The sequence below is a fragment of the Pongo abelii genome, chromosome 23 (genome assembly GCF_028885655.2).
Source record: "Pongo abelii isolate AG06213 chromosome 23, NHGRI_mPonAbe1-v2.0_pri, whole genome shotgun sequence".
Classification (NCBI taxonomy): Eukaryota; Metazoa; Chordata; class Mammalia; order Primates; family Hominidae; genus Pongo; species Pongo abelii.
Window position 1 is genome coordinate 29,330,326 of NC_085929.1, and position 18,030 is coordinate 29,348,355.

At 44.2% G+C, this 18,030-nt stretch overlaps 1 protein-coding gene across 1 annotated transcript in view; it reads left to right on the forward strand.

Moving 5' to 3' along the window:
* LOC112131855 (probable phospholipid-transporting ATPase IIA) overlaps window positions 1–18,030 on the forward strand; it is a 57,297-nt gene that overhangs the window by 28,080 nt on the left and 11,187 nt on the right. The window contains 1 exon segment of the mRNA XM_063722777.1: window positions 9,648–9,860. Coding sequence (XP_063578847.1) covers window positions 9,648–9,860 — 213 coding nt within the window.

Here is an 18,030-nt window from a genome sequence, read left to right on the forward strand (position 1 = left end):
TCCGGTCCTTGAGGTGTCCTGCGGAAGGGGCTGGAATTCCACAGTTGTTTATTTTCCCAGTGTTGAAATGTAGGCCGCAGTTTATGAGTGTCCAGGTGACTTGTTCTAAGGATGTGGTTGAACTAAACTGGCCTCATAAAGAGAGCAGGTGGTTTGAAAAGATTCCTGCAGGAAAGCTTCAGATTATTAATACAAGGCCAAGTAAGAAAATGGCCAACACATTAGGAGAGAAAACTGTAACCAGCTAAGGACTTGTGATGATTTTTCCCCTGGGTTATTCATTTACTGGTACTGTTTTTTTTTTTTTTGAGACAAAGTCTCACTCTGTCGCCCCATCTTGGAGTGTAGTGGTGCTATCTTGGCTTACTGCAAACTCTGCCTCCTGGGTTCAAGAGATTCTCCTGCCTCAGCCTCCATAGTAGCTGGGATCACAGGCATGTGCCAACACACCTGGCTAATTTTTTTTTGTATTTTTGGTAGAGACGGGGTTTCACCATGTTGGCCAGGCTGGCCTCGAACTCCTGATCTCAGATGATCCACCTGCCTCGGCCTCCCAAAGTGCTGGGATTACAGGCTTGAACCACCACGTCTGGCCATTTACTAGTACTTTTAATGGAAAAAGGAGATACAATTTAAAAACCATAAAATTTGCTATTTTAAGCATATGATTCTGTAGTTTTTAATATGTTCACAATACTGTGCAGATATTGGTACTGTCTAATTTTAGAACATTTTTATCACCCCTAAAAAGAAAGCCCACATCCCTTGAGCTCCCAACCCCCCCTGCTCTATCCCCCCAGCTGTCAGTCTACTTTCTGTCTCTGGATTTGCCTGTTCTGAACATTGCCTATAAATAGAATCAAACAATATGTGACCTTTTGTGTCTGGCCAGTCTTCCGTTTAGCAGAGTATTTGCAAGGTTCTTCCTGGTTGTAGCAGGTGTATGTACTTTATTCTTCTTTGTAGCTGAATAACAGGTATGACGATTTGAAATTTAAATTTAGGCTGGGTGCGGTGGCTCACGCCTGTAATCCCAGCACTTTGGGAGGCCGAGGCGGGCAGATCACGAGATCGGGAGTTTGAGACCAGCCTGACCAACATGGTGAAACCCCATCTCTACTAAAAATACAAAAAAAAAAAAAAAATTAACCAGGGGTGGTGGCCGGCACCTGTAATCCCAGCTACTCAGGAGGCTGAGGCAGGAGAATAGCTTGAACCCGGCAGGCAGAGGTTGAAGTGAGCCGAGATCACGCCACTGCACTTCAACCTGGGTGACAGAGCGAGACTCCTCTCAAAAGGAAAAAAAAAGAAATTTAAGTTTAAATCTATAATTCTCAGTGCTCCTTACCCCGAGTATATGTTATTTTGAGATATTAGCTAATTGTCTGAGAAATGCTGTTTTCCATTTTGTTTTCTTATTCATTTTTATTTTTAGTTTTTTGAGACAGAGTCTTACTCTCTTACCCAGACTACAGTGCAATGGTGCCATCACAGCTCACTGTAGCCTTGACCTCCCAGGCTCAGGTGATCCTCCCACCCCAGCCTCCCAAGTAGCTGGGACCACAGGCATGTGTCACCATACCTGGCTAATTTTTGTATTTTTTGTAGAGAGGGTGTGTTACCATTTGCCCAGGCTGGTCTCGAACTCTTGGGCTCCAGCAATTAGCCCACCTCAGCCTCCCAAAGTGCTGGAATTACAGGCATGAGCCACTGCAGCCAGCCCTGTTTTTCATTTTTATCATAGGACTTTAGAATTTTTTTCTTGTTTTATAATGTTCAATAGTACAGTATTTATACAAAGATCAATATATATAGATGGAAGGTACTTGAAAAACTTTTCCTGCCTGGCATGGTAGCTCATGCCTGTAATCCCAGCATTTTGGGAGGCCGAGGTGAGCAGATCACCTGAGATCGGGAGTTCAAGACCAGCCTGAGAACATGGAGAAACCCTGTCTCTATTAAAAATACAAAATTAGCCGGGCGTGGTGGTGCATACCTGTAATCCCAGCTACTCGGGAGGCTGAGGCAGGAGAATCACTTGAACCTGGGAGGCGGAGGTTGCAGTGAGCCGAGATGGTGCCATTGTACTCCAGCCTGGGCAACAAGAGCGAAACTCCATCTCACAAAAAAAAAAAAAAGAAAAACTTTTCCCAATATGTTACATGATCAAAATATTTCAAGACAACTAGTCTGTATTACCTAGAGCTTGTGGTAGTTTATTTTACTCTTCCCAGCAAGTGGAAATATCTTGAATTCTTGTTAATAGATGCATCTGAGGAAAACATGAAGGACTACAGAAAATGGGAGCCTTGTGGTGCCCTGCCCAGAGACACGTGGCCAGCACGTCCGCCTGTTTCTCTAGCCTGCTTTGTACACATAAATTCATATTTTAAACCATAATTGGGGCCGGGCTCAGTGGCCCATACCTGTAATCACAGCACTTTGGGAAGCCAAGGTGGGTGGATCACTTGAGGTCAGGAGTTCGAGACCAGCCTGGCTAACATGGCGAAATCCTGTCTCTACTAAAAATGGAAAAATTAGGCCGGGTGTGGTGGCTCATGCCTGCAATCCCAGCACTTTGGGAGGCCGAGGCGGGTGGATCACAAGGTCAGGAGATGGAGCCCATCCTGGTTAACATTGTGAAACCCTGTCTCTACTAAAAAAATACAAAAACTTAGCTGGGCGTGGTGGCACGCGCCTGTAGTCGCAGCTACGTGGGAGGCTGAGGCAGGAGAATTGCTTGAACCGGGCGGTGGAGGTTGTAGTGAGCCAAGCTTGTGCCACTGCACTCCAGCCTGGGCGACAGAGCGAGACTCTGTCTCAAACAAACAAACAAACAAACAAAAAACAAAATGTAGCCAGGCGTGGTGGCGGGCGCCTGTAATCCCAGCTATTCCGGAGGCTGAGGCAGGAGACTTGCTTGAACTCAGGAGGTAGAGGTTGCAGTGAGCTGAGATCGTGCCACTGCACCTAGCCTGGGTGACAGAGCAAGACGGTCTCAAACCAGAATTGGGATTATTCCACCTACTTTGGTCTGTGAACTGTCATTTTTCATTTACTGAGGTTTTTTTTTTATGAGCGTGTGAGTTTATGATTTATTTTTCTACACACAACATATATGCACAGGATGCACTCAGTTCATCAGTACTGATTGCCAGAGAGCGTTCTTCTTTCTTTCTGCATCCACAGAAAACAGATACAAAGTTCAGTTTATGTTCTCTCTTTTTTTTTTTTTGAGATGGAGTCTCGCTCTGTTTCCCAAGCTGGTGTGCAGTGGCACGATCTCTGCTCACTGCAAGCTCCACCTCCCGAGTTCACGCCATTCTCCTGCCTCAGCCTCCTAAGTAGCTGGGATTACAGGCGCCTGCCACCATGCCCGGCTAATTTTTTGTATTTTTGGTAGAGACGGGGTTTCACCATGTTAGCCAGGATGGTCTTGATCTCCTGACCTCGTGATCCGCCTGCCTCGGCCTCCCAAAGTGCTGGGATTACAGGCATGAGCCACCAAGTTTACATTCTCTTGAGGAAGAATTTTTTTTGTTGGTGTGGTTTTCTCCGGGACATGGAACCTACTTCATTTTTTACTCATTGAAAAACTTGCTGGTATTTATGAAAATTTTTTTGCAGAAAAAATAAATCATACAGCTAAACAGAAAGACAAAACATTGAATTCACCTGTATTCATATCATTCGGCAGTAACCAGTATTAACACCTGGGTGGATAAAATGCCAAAGGCTCTGCCTTTGTGTGTCTGGATAGATGTGTTCTTTATTTCTCTCTGTCTCTGTTTTCTTTTCAATGAGAACCCATCATATTCCTTTCTTTTTTAACTAGAGTTGATCACCAGAATTGCCTGTAAAGTTTAAAAAATATAAATACAAATATATGCCTGGGCTCTACTGCATTCTTTGGGTCTGGATCTTAAGTATGTATATTTTAAAAATCTTTTTTTTTGAGATGGAGTTTTCGATCTTACTGCCCAGGCTGGAGTGCAGTGGTGTGATCTTGGCTCACTGCAACCTCTGCCTCATGGGTTCAAGCGATTCTCCTGCCTCAGCTTCCTGAGTAGCTGGGATTCCAGGTGCCTGCCACCATGCCAGCTAATTTTTGTATTTTTAGTAGAAACGGGGTTCCACCATGTTGGCCAGGCTGATCTCGAACTCCTGACCTCAGGTGATCTGCCCGCCTCAGCCTCCCAAAGTGCTGGGATTACAGGTGTGAGCCACTGTGCCCGGTGTGTATATTTTAAAAAATCTTTATTGGTTATTCTGAGAAGCCTTCCTGGTTAAGAACCACTGCCAGAATAACACTATTTAACTTCCTTCTTTTCACTCATGTCAAGGTTTTTAATGGTTTCATAACACAGTCCAGACTAGAGTAAGACAAGTGAGGAACTCACATAGCAAATTTAACCAGGTGCCAAAAAAAAAAAAAGCAAATCATATTTTGGTGAATTTTTTTTTTTTTTTTTTTGAGACAGAGTCTTGCTCTGTTAACCAGGCTGGAGTGCAGTGGCATGATCTCAGCTCACTGCAACCTCCACCTCCGCGGTTCTAGCAATTCTGCCTCAGGCTCCCGAGTAGCTGGGATTACAGGCACCTGCCACCATGCCTGGCTAATTTTTGTATTTTTTAGTAGAGACGGGGTTTCACTCTGTTGGCCAGGCTGGTCTCGAGCTCCTGACCTCAGGTGATCCACTTGTCTTCCCCCAAAGTGCTGGGATTACAGGCGTGAGCTACCGCAGCCGGCACGGTGCAATATTTTAAAAACTCAAGTGTAAGACATTCATGAAGAATGAAATACTGAGATTTTAAATGAAGGCAAGGTCCAACCTTGGGCTAGCACAATTCAGCTCTGCTAACTCACCCTGGTCCTATTCCTGGGTTTATAGTTTCAGTGGCTATCAGGCTTCTCATTATTGACGTATTGGGGCTGGATTATTCTTTGTCATGGGAGGCTGTCCTATGCCTTGTAGGAGGTTAAGCAGCACGCTACAGATTCCTATAGCACCCCTGTCCCCTCACATTTGTGACAACCAGTTATGTCTCCAGACATGACCAAATGAGGGGCAAAATCATCGAAGTTGAGAATGATGATGATATATGGGTACATTAAAATTTATTGACTTTGTGTTGCATGATGATGTCTGCTCTAAAACAGTAAACATTGGATTTCCTCAGTCACTTAATCAGCCTGTAGCTCAGCTGATTCATTTGGAGGTAGCAGCTCTGAGCCTGTCTCTTTGATGGTGGCCCTTTGAGGTGAATGAGTCATCAGCTCTGAGCTTTTTTGAGGTGGCAGGTTAGTTAGGGTTATCATAACAGAAATTCTTTATCTTTAATAGTGTATTTCTGGCTGGGCGCAGTGGCTCACACCTGTAATCCCAGCACTTTGGGAGACCGAGGCGGGAGGTTGACTTGAGCCTGGGAGTTAGAAAACAGCCTGGGCAATAGAGGGAGACCTTGTCTCTACCAAAAAAAAAAAAAAAAGCTGGGCATGGTGGCACACGCCTGTGGTCCCGATATTCAGAAGGCTGAGGTGGGAGGATTACTTGAGCCCAGAAGGTTGAGGCTGCAGTGAGCTGTGATCATGCCACTTCACTCCAGCCTGGGCAACAGAGTGAGACCCTGTCTTAAAAAAAAAAAGTGTATTTCAGTCAACTGCAACCCATTCCTGGTATCCATTAGTAGTATGAATGCCCATATGTGGTGAAGTTTTAACTGCATTTGGAAAGAAAATTGGCATTCCTGGTGACTCAACGTTTAATTTTTGTATTAATCTTTTCTGTAATAACAGGCTGTAGTTCTTGTCGGGAAATGGCCCTAGCCGTGGATTACTAATGGGAAAGGGAAGCCTATTTTCCCTGCCTTGGTGTCGCATTTATTGGCTGGGATGCTATAAATGACTCAGGGGCTTTATAGGATTTGAGACACCCGCCCAGGGGCCCAAGTCAGGGCCCTTTGTATTTGGAGATCTTAATTCCTCTCCCAGTAGTGACCTGTGCTTGGTTCTGAAGTCACTTCTGACCTCGTGTGGAGCTGTTCTGCCCTCCCTCCCTCCATAAGGGGACCAGTGGTTTTTCCCCAGGGCAAAAAGAGTCATAACCTGCCTCTGTGGATGCCACATCTGTTTTTGTTTTCCCCTGGTATTTTTTAAGTAAGAAGAAATGTGTGTAGGTTAAAGGGCCTATGGGGAGGAGGTTAGAGATAAACACTGTACAATGTGAAACTCTTCCATATGGGGAATGTGAGGATGTTTGAAGACCAGGCCTAAGACAGGCATCATCCAAACACAGCCCCTGGTCAGTTTCAGTGCCTTAAGGATGTATGCGCATGACCATTTGGTGTGCAAATGAGACTTTATTTAACAATTAAAAGAAGCAGTTTCAGCACCAATGAGTATTTCCTCTCCTTCCTGGAACATTTTAGTAGGAAAGGTGGGAAAGTATTAATTTAAGAGAGAAATAAAGATATGTGGGTGGAGGCATTGAACCTGTGGCCTGTGATGTTGGTCAGGCTATCGTAGTTGTCTTCCAATTCATTCATTGTCAGATGGTGCCCTGAGCTATGAGGCCTTCGCGAACATCTGACCGTCTGTGGTTCTCTTTTTGCCTTGCTTGGGAATTGTTTCGCCTGGAATACAAAATCCCGTGGCTCTGTGTTATCCCATGTTTGAAATATTAGTAGAAGCATTTGACTTTTGTAGATATGAAAGCAGATTGCTTTACAAAATCCAGAAGTTCATGAAGGATGCCCTCAGTACAGCTTTTCATTTAAATCCATGGTTACTGAAACTTGCCAACCACAGTAATTACTTTGTCAAAGGTCTTGTTATTGCACCTAATGTTAAATAACCATTTGGTCCAGGTGCTGAGGAATGCGGACAGAAATGAAGACACGTGTTCGTGGCTAGAACGTAAATTATAGAATTGAAAAAAAAAAAGGTTCTCGATTTAGTCTCTCCAATAGAGAACCTTTCTGTAAATCTTTTCTTAATAATTTTAGAGTTAAATTCTTTATAATTAAAAGCACTTGGCAAATAATGATTCATTTAAACCGGAGTTCTGATTCATTACTCTAATTATTGTTACCATGCAGAGCCCTTTGGCCTGGAAGTGAAACTCATGTGCTCCTGACACCAGAGGTTAACAGAGCAGGAAGCCAGAGCACTGTGTCCCCGCAGTGACCAGAATAATTTAGTAATTGTCTAATTACCTGAGGAGTCTAATGCTACTACTAAAAATAGTATTAAAAAATTAAATGAAAGTCATTTTCTTGTTTCTTGTAACCCATCTGTTCTCTGTTTTGGGCAATCGGGTGTCATGGGTGTAAAGTGCGACTCATTTTAAAGGATCAGATCACTTCTCTCCTGTTGGATAAATATGTTTTTAATAGAATGTAGACTCTGGTAACTCCATACACATTTCTAGCCCCCACGATTCAGTTAGCTGTGGATTCAATAAGACTGTTGTAGGTGACCCCTTGTTTAAATCTGTGATTTAAAATCTGAAACTGATGTTGATTTCATAGTTGTTTCTTCTTGAAAATGAAAAAAAGATCATGTCAGTTGAAGACTCCCTACCACCACCTTGGGAATATTAAGTTATTAATTTAATTGTTCAGCGAATATCTGTTACATACCAGACACTGCCCTGGGTACTAGGAATACAATGATGAGTAACTCACTCAGGTGAGCCTTCTGTTCCTATGGTCTAATGAGAGGGAACCGTCAGGTAAATAGGCCAATTTAGACAATGAAGAGAGTAACACACAGGGTGTTGCCGAAATGTGACTTGCAATGGGAAGGCAAGTGGAGTGCCATGAATTGGGGGGCCCAGGAAGAGCCTCTTTGAGGAGGTAAAGTTGAATTGAGGCCTGAATGATGAGACTGAGCAAGCCAGCCCTGCAGTGAGCTGGGGGATGGGGTTCCAGGCAGAGGGCACGGCAAGTGCAGAGGCCCTCAGGCAGAAAGAAGCTTGGCAGTGCCCAAAGAACAGAAAGGCCAGCATGGCTGGAGCAGAGGGGAACAGGAGGAAGATGGCCTGAGGGACAGCTGGAGATGCAGGCAGGTGCTGATCAGATGCGAGGGCATTTGGCTTGTGTTGAACAATGAGCCGTAGATTGTTAACAAGTGCCTTTTTCCCCCCCAGTGGTCTTAATTTTCATTATATTCTAAAGCAGTAGAACCCTTTCTTCAAAGGAAGCCTAGGTGGGGGCCGGGCACGGTGGCTCACGCCTGTAATCCCAGCACTTTGGGAGGCCGAGGTGGGTGGATCGCTGGAGGTCAGGAGTTCGAGACCAGCCTGGTCAACATGGTGAAACCCCATCTCTACTAAAAATACAAGAATTAGCAGGGCTTGGTGGTGGGCTCCTGTAATGCCAGCTACTGGGGAGGCTGAGGCAGGAGAATCACTTGAACCCAGGAGGCAGAGATTGCAGTGAGCTAATGCCACTGCACTCCAGCCTGGGTGACAGAGTAAGACTCATGTCTCAAAAAAAAAAGGAAGCATAGGTAGCACCTGATGTGTGACAGAGGAACGGAGCTGCAGGCTGCATCTCCCATCCTGCTGAGTGGGTTTCTCAGGATTCCTGGGGCTCAGTGTGGCGCATGGATTAAAAACCACCTCCAGTTCACTCCTCTCATTGACAGGAAACGGGCTCAGAGAACAGACACCACTTGCTGCAGGTCTCCTAGCTGCTTACCACCCATCCAAGAATAAGGCTCAGCTTTGGTTCCCCTTCAGTGCTCTTTTTACCATGTTGCTCAAAACCATTTTTCCAAGACTTAACCCATTCCCAGCCCTTCAGAGGCTCAGCTGTGTTGCCAGTTGTAAAGGAAGGATGGAGAAGGCCAGTGTATGCCATGGAGCTGCCTCTCAGGCAAGAGCTGGGGTCTAAAGTCAGCCTGCAAGGCAAAACTTGAGCGCAGTTACCATTACACCTGAAAGTCTAGCTTCAGTGGAGGGCCAGGTGCCATTTTGCAGTGAGTCCCGTCCGGACAGGGTTTCCTCCGGCTGTTCCTGACGCCTTGCTGGACTGCCCTGGGTTGCTTGTTGTTGATGGTTGTTACTTGCATAGGGTACCCAATGAAGTTGTTGCCTTCTGTTGTAAACCGAGAAGATTGTGAGCTTAAACAGTGGTTCTAAGCCGAGGGTGATTTTGGCCTCCATTGGACATTTGGTGACATCTCTTGTCACAACTAGGGGACAGCTGCTGGCATCCAGCACATCTGGTGGCTGGAGGACAGGGATGCTGCTGAACACCCTATAATGTCCCCCAACATAGGAGTACCCAAGTTGGGAAGCCCCGCTCTGAACTACCGGGATCCCTTTCAGTGCAGTGGGGTCCTCATTCTGTCAAAAGCCCCAGGGAAGATAGATTCACTCAGTCTGCAGGTAGAATCATTCTCGTTCATTAAATTGTAATTTTTTCCTCTGTTTCTTTTTCTTTTTTTTTTTTTTGCCGAGCATAAATGACAAACCCTGAAAATTGCATGTCATTTATTTGCAACATCATTGTAGATATATCTAAGAGTTCTGTGTGTTGGAACAGTAGAAGAAAAGCAATAGCTGCACGGCTGTTCTTCCACACTCTCCAAATCATTCCTGCCTCTGGTCATCTTCCTTGTTCATTTCTCCTTCCTGTAGCAATCCCAGGACCCACCAGCTCAGAAGGGCCCGACGCTCACCACTAAGGTCCGGCGGACCATGAGCAGCCGCGTGCACGAAGCCGTGAAGGCCATCGCGCTCTGCCACAACGTGACTCCTGTGTTTGAGTCCAACGGTGTGACCGATCAGGCTGAGGCCGAGAAGCAGTACGAAGACTCCTGCCGCGTGTACCAGGCATCCAGCCCCGATGAGGTAAACCTGGGCAGGTGTGGCAAGGCGTGGGGAGGCCCTAGTTGTTTTCTCTGTGCTGGAATTAGGCATTTTCTAAGGAAGCAATGTGTCAGGGCAGACAGGAGCCAGGATGGTGCAGGGCTGCTGGGAGACGTGTTTTCAAATACAAGAAAGAACCGCTCTTCCTCTAAAAAGAGTAGCCTTGGACTTGAGGTATAGCCTGAATTAGGAAAGTTAGAGATTTTGTTTTGTAACTCAAGAGGCCAGCATAACAGGGCACAAGGTCCCATTTAAACCACGTACTTTAAAAAAGATGTAAATAATTAAGATCTTAATTAAGATAAACTCCACATTCCATACAGTCTACCCATTTAAAGTATGACTTTTTTATTTTTATTTTTTCCCCGAGATACAGTCTCACTGTGTCGCCCAGGCTGGAGTGCAGTGGCGTGATCTCGGCTCACTACAACCTCCCACTGGGGTTCGAGCGATTCTCCTGCCTCAGCCTCCTGAATAGCTGGGATTACAGGCGCCCACCACCACGCCCGGCTAATTTTTTGTATTTTTAATAGAGATGGGGTTTCACCATATTGGCCAGGCTGGTCTCGAACTCCTGACCTCAGGTGATCCACCCGCCTTGGCCTCCCACAGTGTTGGGATTACAGGTGTGAGCCACTGCGTTGGTGAGTATGGCTTCTTAATATAGTTAGTATATTTTGGGATTTTTTTTTTTTTGGCATCCATCATCACAATCAAATTAGGATATTTTTATCACCCCAAAGGAAATTCTATACCCACTTTCCTGCTGTACCTCCTTCTCTTCCTCATTCCTCCAGCCCTAAAGCACCCACTAATCTACTTTCTACCTCTATAGATTTGCCTATGACAGACACTCCAAACAACTGGAACCATACAATAGGTGGCCTTTTGTGATTGGCCTGTTTTACTTAGTGTAATGTTTTCAAGATTCATCCATGCATATTCATGCATCAATGCTTCATTCCTTTTTATAACTGAATAATAATCTGTTTATGGATATATTACCTTTTATTTATCCATTCATCAATTAATGCACGTTTGGGGTTTTTTTTTTGTCTATATAGATAATGCTGCTATGGACAGTTGTGTACAAGTATTTGAGTGGGTGTAGATTCCTGTTTCTCTTGGGTATATACCTAGGAGTGGGTTGGCAATGTCATATGGTGACTCTATAGTTAACCTTTTGAGGAACTGTCTGTTTTCCAAAAGTGGCTGCACTATTTTACGTATCTACCAGCAACGTATGACAGCTTCCGTTTCTCCACATCTTGGTCAATACTTGTTATTGTCAGTTCTTTGGATTCTGGACGTTCTAGTCAGTGTGGAGCGGTATCCCATTGTGGTTTTGATTTGTGTTTTCCGGATGGCTCCTAATGTTGAGCATCTTTTCGTATGCTTTTTGGCCATTTGTTTATCTTCTTTGGAAAAATGTTTTATCCATATCCTTTACCCATTTTTACTTTGTCTGTTTTTCTTTTTGTTGTTTGTTTTTGTTTTGCTCTGTCGCCCAGGCTGGAGTGCAGTGGCACGATCTTCCCAGCTCCATCTCCCAGAGTGCTGGGATTTTAGGTGTGAGCCACAGCGCCCGGCCACCTTTCAATATCTTTTAATTTACTTTTTAAAACGTGAATTTTCCTATTGATATAGTTTGTATCCTCCTTTTTTCACTTACTATTTTATCATTTCTGTTTTCTAATCATCTCGAATATTATTAAAAACTTTCTTTAAGAATTGCTACCTATGCATGTGCCCTAATATCCTAACTGTTCTCATAATTGGAACTTCTCATACTGTAGGAACTTAGGTTATTCCTAATTTTTAGCAATGATATTTATAAGTATTTTGCAATGAACATCCTTACACCTTATAATTCTAGAAGTGGTGTGATTAGGTTTATGAATTTAAGAGATACTTTTGAGTAGACTAACACTGTGATATTAGTGCTAACAAGACAGCCCCAGGCCCCTAGGGAGGAGGCTTGTGTGACACAGTGTAGTGTGTGACTCACTCCCGGGATCCAGCTCCATACTTGGGCAGTTACTTATGCTTGCTGTGCCTCCAGATCTGTGCCATGGAACCCCCACAGTGGGGCTGTTGTGAAGCCCCAAGTAGGCAGTCAGTATATCTTGTGGGTCAAATTGAATGAGTATTTTTTTAGAGATGGGGTCTCACTATGTTGCCCAGGCTGGAGTAGTGCAGCAGCTCTTGATAGGTGCAATCATGGCTCGCTGCAGCCTTGAACTCCTGGACACGAGCCATCCTCCCACCTCAGCCTCCTGAGTAGTCAGGACTACAGGCGTGTGCCACCATGCCCGGCTTTAAATGAGTGTAATGCTCATGGTAACTATGGCCAAAGTGCTTCCCAGAATTTTTTTTTTTTTTTAAACATTTAACTCTTCTACCAACATTGGGAGGAATCCCAATTTTTTTTTTTAATCCATTTTAGGAAGAATGGGGCTCCTAAAGTTCTGGACCAATTTGCAAGTATCAGTGAGCCTGTGGTTCCCGGCGGTTGGGGGATGGCACAATGAAAATCTTTCCCAAAGTTCACAAATGAAAGAACGCTTGAGTGTCATCTTCTCTGTCCTGGTGCTTCTTTCTCCCTTTTTTAGGCAGTGGAATTTTTGCGGTGGAATTTGTCACCTGAGAGACTCCTCCTTCCAGCCTGCAGGGTGTTTGTGGAACAGCTCAAGCTATAAAACCTAGTTCATCCATGACTGTTGACATTTGAACCAGGCTTTTTAGGAGTGAAAAATGTTGCAGCCCCCTGGCCAGCTTCTGAGATGGGAATTGTGTGCAGAAAGAGAGAGGGGGAGGGAGGGTAGGTTTGGGTGATTGTCCTGATCTACTTGGATTGTGCCATAGTAAGTGACAATTTCAGGTTTATCATCATTTCTTCTTTCTGTGGCTTGGCAGGTTTAGTCTGTTTTTCCCTTTGGGAATGATACTGTGGAATAGCGATGTCAGAGAGGGCCATATTTTTGGTAGCTATGGACTGGGAACTAGTAACCTGTGGGTATTTGATGGAATTCAAATTTATTTTATTTTGTTTGAGCTCCTGACCTCAAGTGATCCTTCAGCCTCCCATAGTGCTGGGACTACAGGCGTGAGCCACTGTGCCAGGCCTTTTTTTTTTTTTTTTTTCCTTGCTCTGTCGCCCAGGCTGGAGTGCAGTGGTATGATCTCGGCTCACTGCAACCTCCACCTTCTGGGTTCAAGCGATTCTCGTGCCTCAGCTTCCCAAGTAGTTGGGATTACAGAAGTGCGCCACCATGCCTGGCTAATTTTTGTATTTTTAGTAGAGACAGGGTTTTCACCATGATAGCCAGGCTGGTCTCAAACTCCTGAGCTTAAGTGATCTGCCTGCCTCGGCCTCCTAAAGTGCTGGGGTTACAGGCGTAACCACCGCACCCAGCGGAATTCAAATTTGAGCAAGCCCCAAATGCTGATGATCTGAGAAGCAAGTCCTGCCTGAGGCCCTTGATGCTCCTGTTGGCATCTCTGCAGGCTTTAATGCCTGTCGCCCACTCCTCTGCTCCCACTGGACTTTGGTGTGTTTGTTTTAGGGCTGTGCAAAGATTTTTCCATGAGGGTAAATCTTTCATGGAATGCTTTGCACTTCTCGGCCCCTTTTTCTTAAAGTGAATGGTACTTTATCTCTTCTGTGGATGAATTGCACTTGAATTCAGATTTGTCTTGTTTTTCTAAGATTCTGAATCATGACTGAGAAAAAAAAAAGAACTACTTTCCTTTGGCCTTTGGTGTCTTCAGAAGCCAGTGTTACCTTTTTGCTGTGGTTTTTTTTTTTTTTTTTTTTTGAGATGGAGTCTTGCTCTGTCACCCAGGCTGGAGTGCAGTGGCGTGATCTCGGCTCACTGCAAGCTCCGCCTCCCGGGTTCACAACATTCTTCTGCCTCAGTCTCCCCAGCAGCTGAGACTACAGGCACACGCTGCCATGCCCGGCTAATTTTTTTGTATTTTTAGTAGAGATGGGGTTTCACCGTGTTAGCCAGGTTGGTCTCGATCTCCTGACCTCGTGATCCGCCCGCCTTGGCCTCCCAAAGTGTTGGGATTACAGGCGTGAGCCACCGCGACTAGCCTTGCTGTGTTTTTTTTTTTTCCAACTTTTATTATTTTGTATTGCAGTTATTTTATGTCTATAGTAGAACACATGAATGCATTGATCAGAAAAGTAAAAAGTAACCCATAATCTTACTAAAGGTATAGTCATTGTTAAAGTCTTCCTGATCAGCCTTCTAAACTGCTTCAGAGGCCGCCTACCGCCAAATATGAATAGGTTTGTATAAATGCCTCATGAGGCTCAAAGGAGGCTAAATCTAGTTCAGGTGAAATCTTTCAGAAAGCCGTACTGTTTCCAGGTCCCTGTAGGATTCCACATAGACTTGGCTGGCTCTAGAATCGTGCCTTTGAAATTCAATATCAATAAAACATTGCTAGCCTAGGCAAGATCAGTTTATGGAACACGTATAGAAACCAGTATGCATTTTACTTGGGAGCTGCTGGAGTAATTTCTACCAGTTGGCGTAGGATTCATTTCCTGTAACAGAAAGCAGGATTTCCTAAATTTGTTTCCTGTGCACATTCCAGTTGGGGAACCTTGAAGTGTCTTTATTCAGCTATCGATTACAGCCTGGGGGCTCTGGGCCCTCCCTGCCACCCTACAGTAACTCACGGAGGAAATGAAATAGATACGATCGGACGCGGAGGAGCGGAGCGCTGCTCAGATGCTGGAGCGAGCAGGCCTCAGCCCTGACAGCATCCCACCGTTTCCAGGATGTTCCAGTGTCGAGAGTGGGTGGTGGGGAGTGGGAGTGGGGCCGTGGTGATAATGCAGCTTTCCAAGCCTTTGTTTCTTGGTTTGAGCCAGGAGGTGCTGTCCTGCAAGCAGCTAGGATCAGCTCTGTCCATGGCTCATTCACTTGTCTTTTCCATGAATTTTTCATATTTAAAAAACTTTTTTTCTTTTTTTGGCTAGGCGCTTTTGAGACAGAGTCTCGCTCTGTCGCCCAGGCTGGAGTGCAGTGGTGTGATCTTGGCTTACTGCAACCTCTGCCTCCTGGGTTCAAACCGTTCTCCTGCCTCAGCCTCCTGAGTAGCTGGGACTACAGGTGCCCACCACCATGCCTGGTTAGTTTTTGTATTTTTAGTAGAGACAGGGTTTCACCATGTTGGCCAGGCTGGTCTCAAACTCCTAACCTCAAATGATCCACCTACCTCGGCCTCCCAAAGTGCTAGGATTACAAGCGTGAACCACCACTCCCGGCCAAAAAAGCTTTTAAAATCACAAGTACTATTGTCTTCACTACAGAAAAGGGAGAAATTGTAGAATCAAAAAGAAGATAAAAATAACCTGTGATTCTTACCACCTGGCGATAACTCTACTGTTTATGTTCTGGTATAGATTTTCTCAGACTCCTTCTAAATGTATGCATATTTAAATATATATATATATATTTTTTATGTGTATTTATATAAGATATACACATTTATATTTATATAATATGTAAATATTTACATATTATAAATATGTTCTGTAAACAAATATATATTATGTAAATAAATATATATTATGTAAATATATATTATATAATATATATTTAATTATAAAATATATATTTTATGTATTAATTATAAAATATATATTAATTATAAAATATATATTATATAATATATATTATGTAAAATATATTATATATTATGTAAAATATATTATATATTATGTAAAATATATTATATAAATAAATATGTAAATATATATTATGTAAATAATTTAAATATTCACATAATGTATAAATATATAAAATAATATTTACTTTGTGTGTGTGTGTGTATATATATATGTATATATGGAGAGAGAGAGAGAGAGAGAGGATGAGTACAGAATCATGCTGTAGTACATATAATTGAACAGGAAGGAGGGTGAATTAAGTAACTTCCTTTAGAAAGTCATGGCTTTCCGAGATTGCACCACTGCACCCGAGCCTGGGCAACAGAGCGAGACTGTCGCAAAAAAATAAATTAAAAAAAAAAAAGAAAGTCACATGACTTTCACATTTCTGTAGGACTTACGCTTGTGTGCAGGTATACGTGTGTGTGTGTGTGTGTGTGTGTGATGTATTTGCCCGTGTGCCATGTTAGTGTGTGTGTGCACATGGATGCACATGTGCGTGTATGAATGAAAGCTGCTTGCTGTATTTCACTGGGCCTTGAATAGCTGAGCAATGAATCAGCAGTTCTAGGTAACATGCAGAGTGTCTGCATGGCTAGCACATGCTCATGGCACAGAGTGAGAAGCCTGTCACTCTCCTTCCCTGACTTCCATTCTCCCAGGCTCCTTCCTCTGCGGCACCCACTGTTATTAATATCTGAGTATACTTGCAGAGATAATTCTTTGCATGTATTAGAATTACCCTCACGCTTCATTAAAATATATATATATATTTTTTTTATTATTTATTTATTTTTTTGAGATGGAGTCTCATTCTGTCACCCAGGCTGGAGTGCAGTGGCACGATCTTGGCTCACTGCAACCTCTGCCTCCTGGGTTCAAGTGATTCTCCTGCCTTGGCCTCCCGAGCAGCTGGGACTACAAGTGCACACCACCATGCCCAGCTAATTTTTGTATTTTTAGTAGAGATGGGGTTTCACCATATTGGCCAGGCTGGTCTCAAATTCCTGACCTTGTGACTCACCCACCTTGGCCTCCCAAAGTGCTGGGAGTACAGGCATGAGCCACCGCACCCAGCCTATTAAAGTATTTTTTAAAATTTAAAAGCACAGCTGTAAATTACAGATGCAGTTTTGCACTTTGCTTTTAGTAGCTCTGTTTTTACAAATGTGCCAGGACATGGAATATCATTGCACTGTGACCTCAGCAGAGGGCTGAGTTTTACTGAAACATCTGCCGTGGGTTCCTGTAGCCTCCCAGTGGCATAAACGCATGTCTGTATTTCAAGACCCTGTCTACTCACTTTCATGGAAGGTGAGGGCATCACATTGGCCTTCCCTGCTTCTGCAGTGCAATTGCTGGCCATGTTTCACTTGTAACTTTCAATTCAATCAGCTGTGTGATTTTTTTTTTTTTTTTTTTTTGAGACGAATTCTTGCTCTGCTGCCCAGGCTAGAGTGCAGTGATACGATCTTGGCTCACTTCAACCTCCACCTCCCAGGTTCAAGCGATTCTCTTGCTTCACCTCCCAAGTAGCTGGGACTACAGGCATCCGCCACCACGCCCGGCTAATTTTGAATTTTTAGTAGAGACGAGGTTTCACCATGTTGGCCAGGCTGGTCTCGAACTCCTGACCTCAAGTGATCTGCCCGCCTTGGCCTCCCACAGTGCTGGGATTACAGGCGTGATCTACCGCACCCGGCCTAGCTGTGCGATTTTAAGGAAATCATTGCTGCACCTCAGCCTCCTCAAAGGTAAAGAGGGGCTAGGGCCATTGACCTCACAGGTCCTTGCTAAAGATGATTTAGTAATGGTGATAACAGTGGTACTGACGGCAGTGAGAAATGACCACCTATTGAATACCTGCTCTGTGCCAGGCCCTGGGCTGTGAGCCCCTCTTATGATAGAGTCACAACGATTGTGCCCATTTTGCAGATGAAGTGTAAGTTGGCTAAGGAAAGTTCCCACGGTCACATAGCTGGGAAGATTAAAACCAGACAGCCCACGCCTAGAGTCTGGACTATGCAACCCACAATACCACTTTCCTCCCCGGGGGATGATGGCTTGAAAGTGCTTTGTAAACTCCTGAAGCGCTCCAGAGAGTGAAGATGCCTGTTTGGGAGACTCAGGGCTGATACTGGATGAAGTTCTACAGTCTCTGGCTATTTTTAGCCAAACAGGGTACCCTGTTTGGAGGTAATGTTCAGACACTCTGCATCTCCCAAGTGCAGTGGAATTTTTATTTTTTATTTTTTATTTTTTGGTCTCTTCCCTCTTTTCTCATCTGGGGAAGCTTCCGAGCTTGGTGAAAATAAGCTTTTTTCTGCCAGACCCTGGCAGCCTACCTTCTGAGTATCTTGCCTTTACCACCCACCTCATTAGGATTCATCCCTTAGAAAGGAAAATTAAAATGAGCATGTTTCACTTAACAACTTCCAGTTCCATCTATGTTGCTGCAAGTCA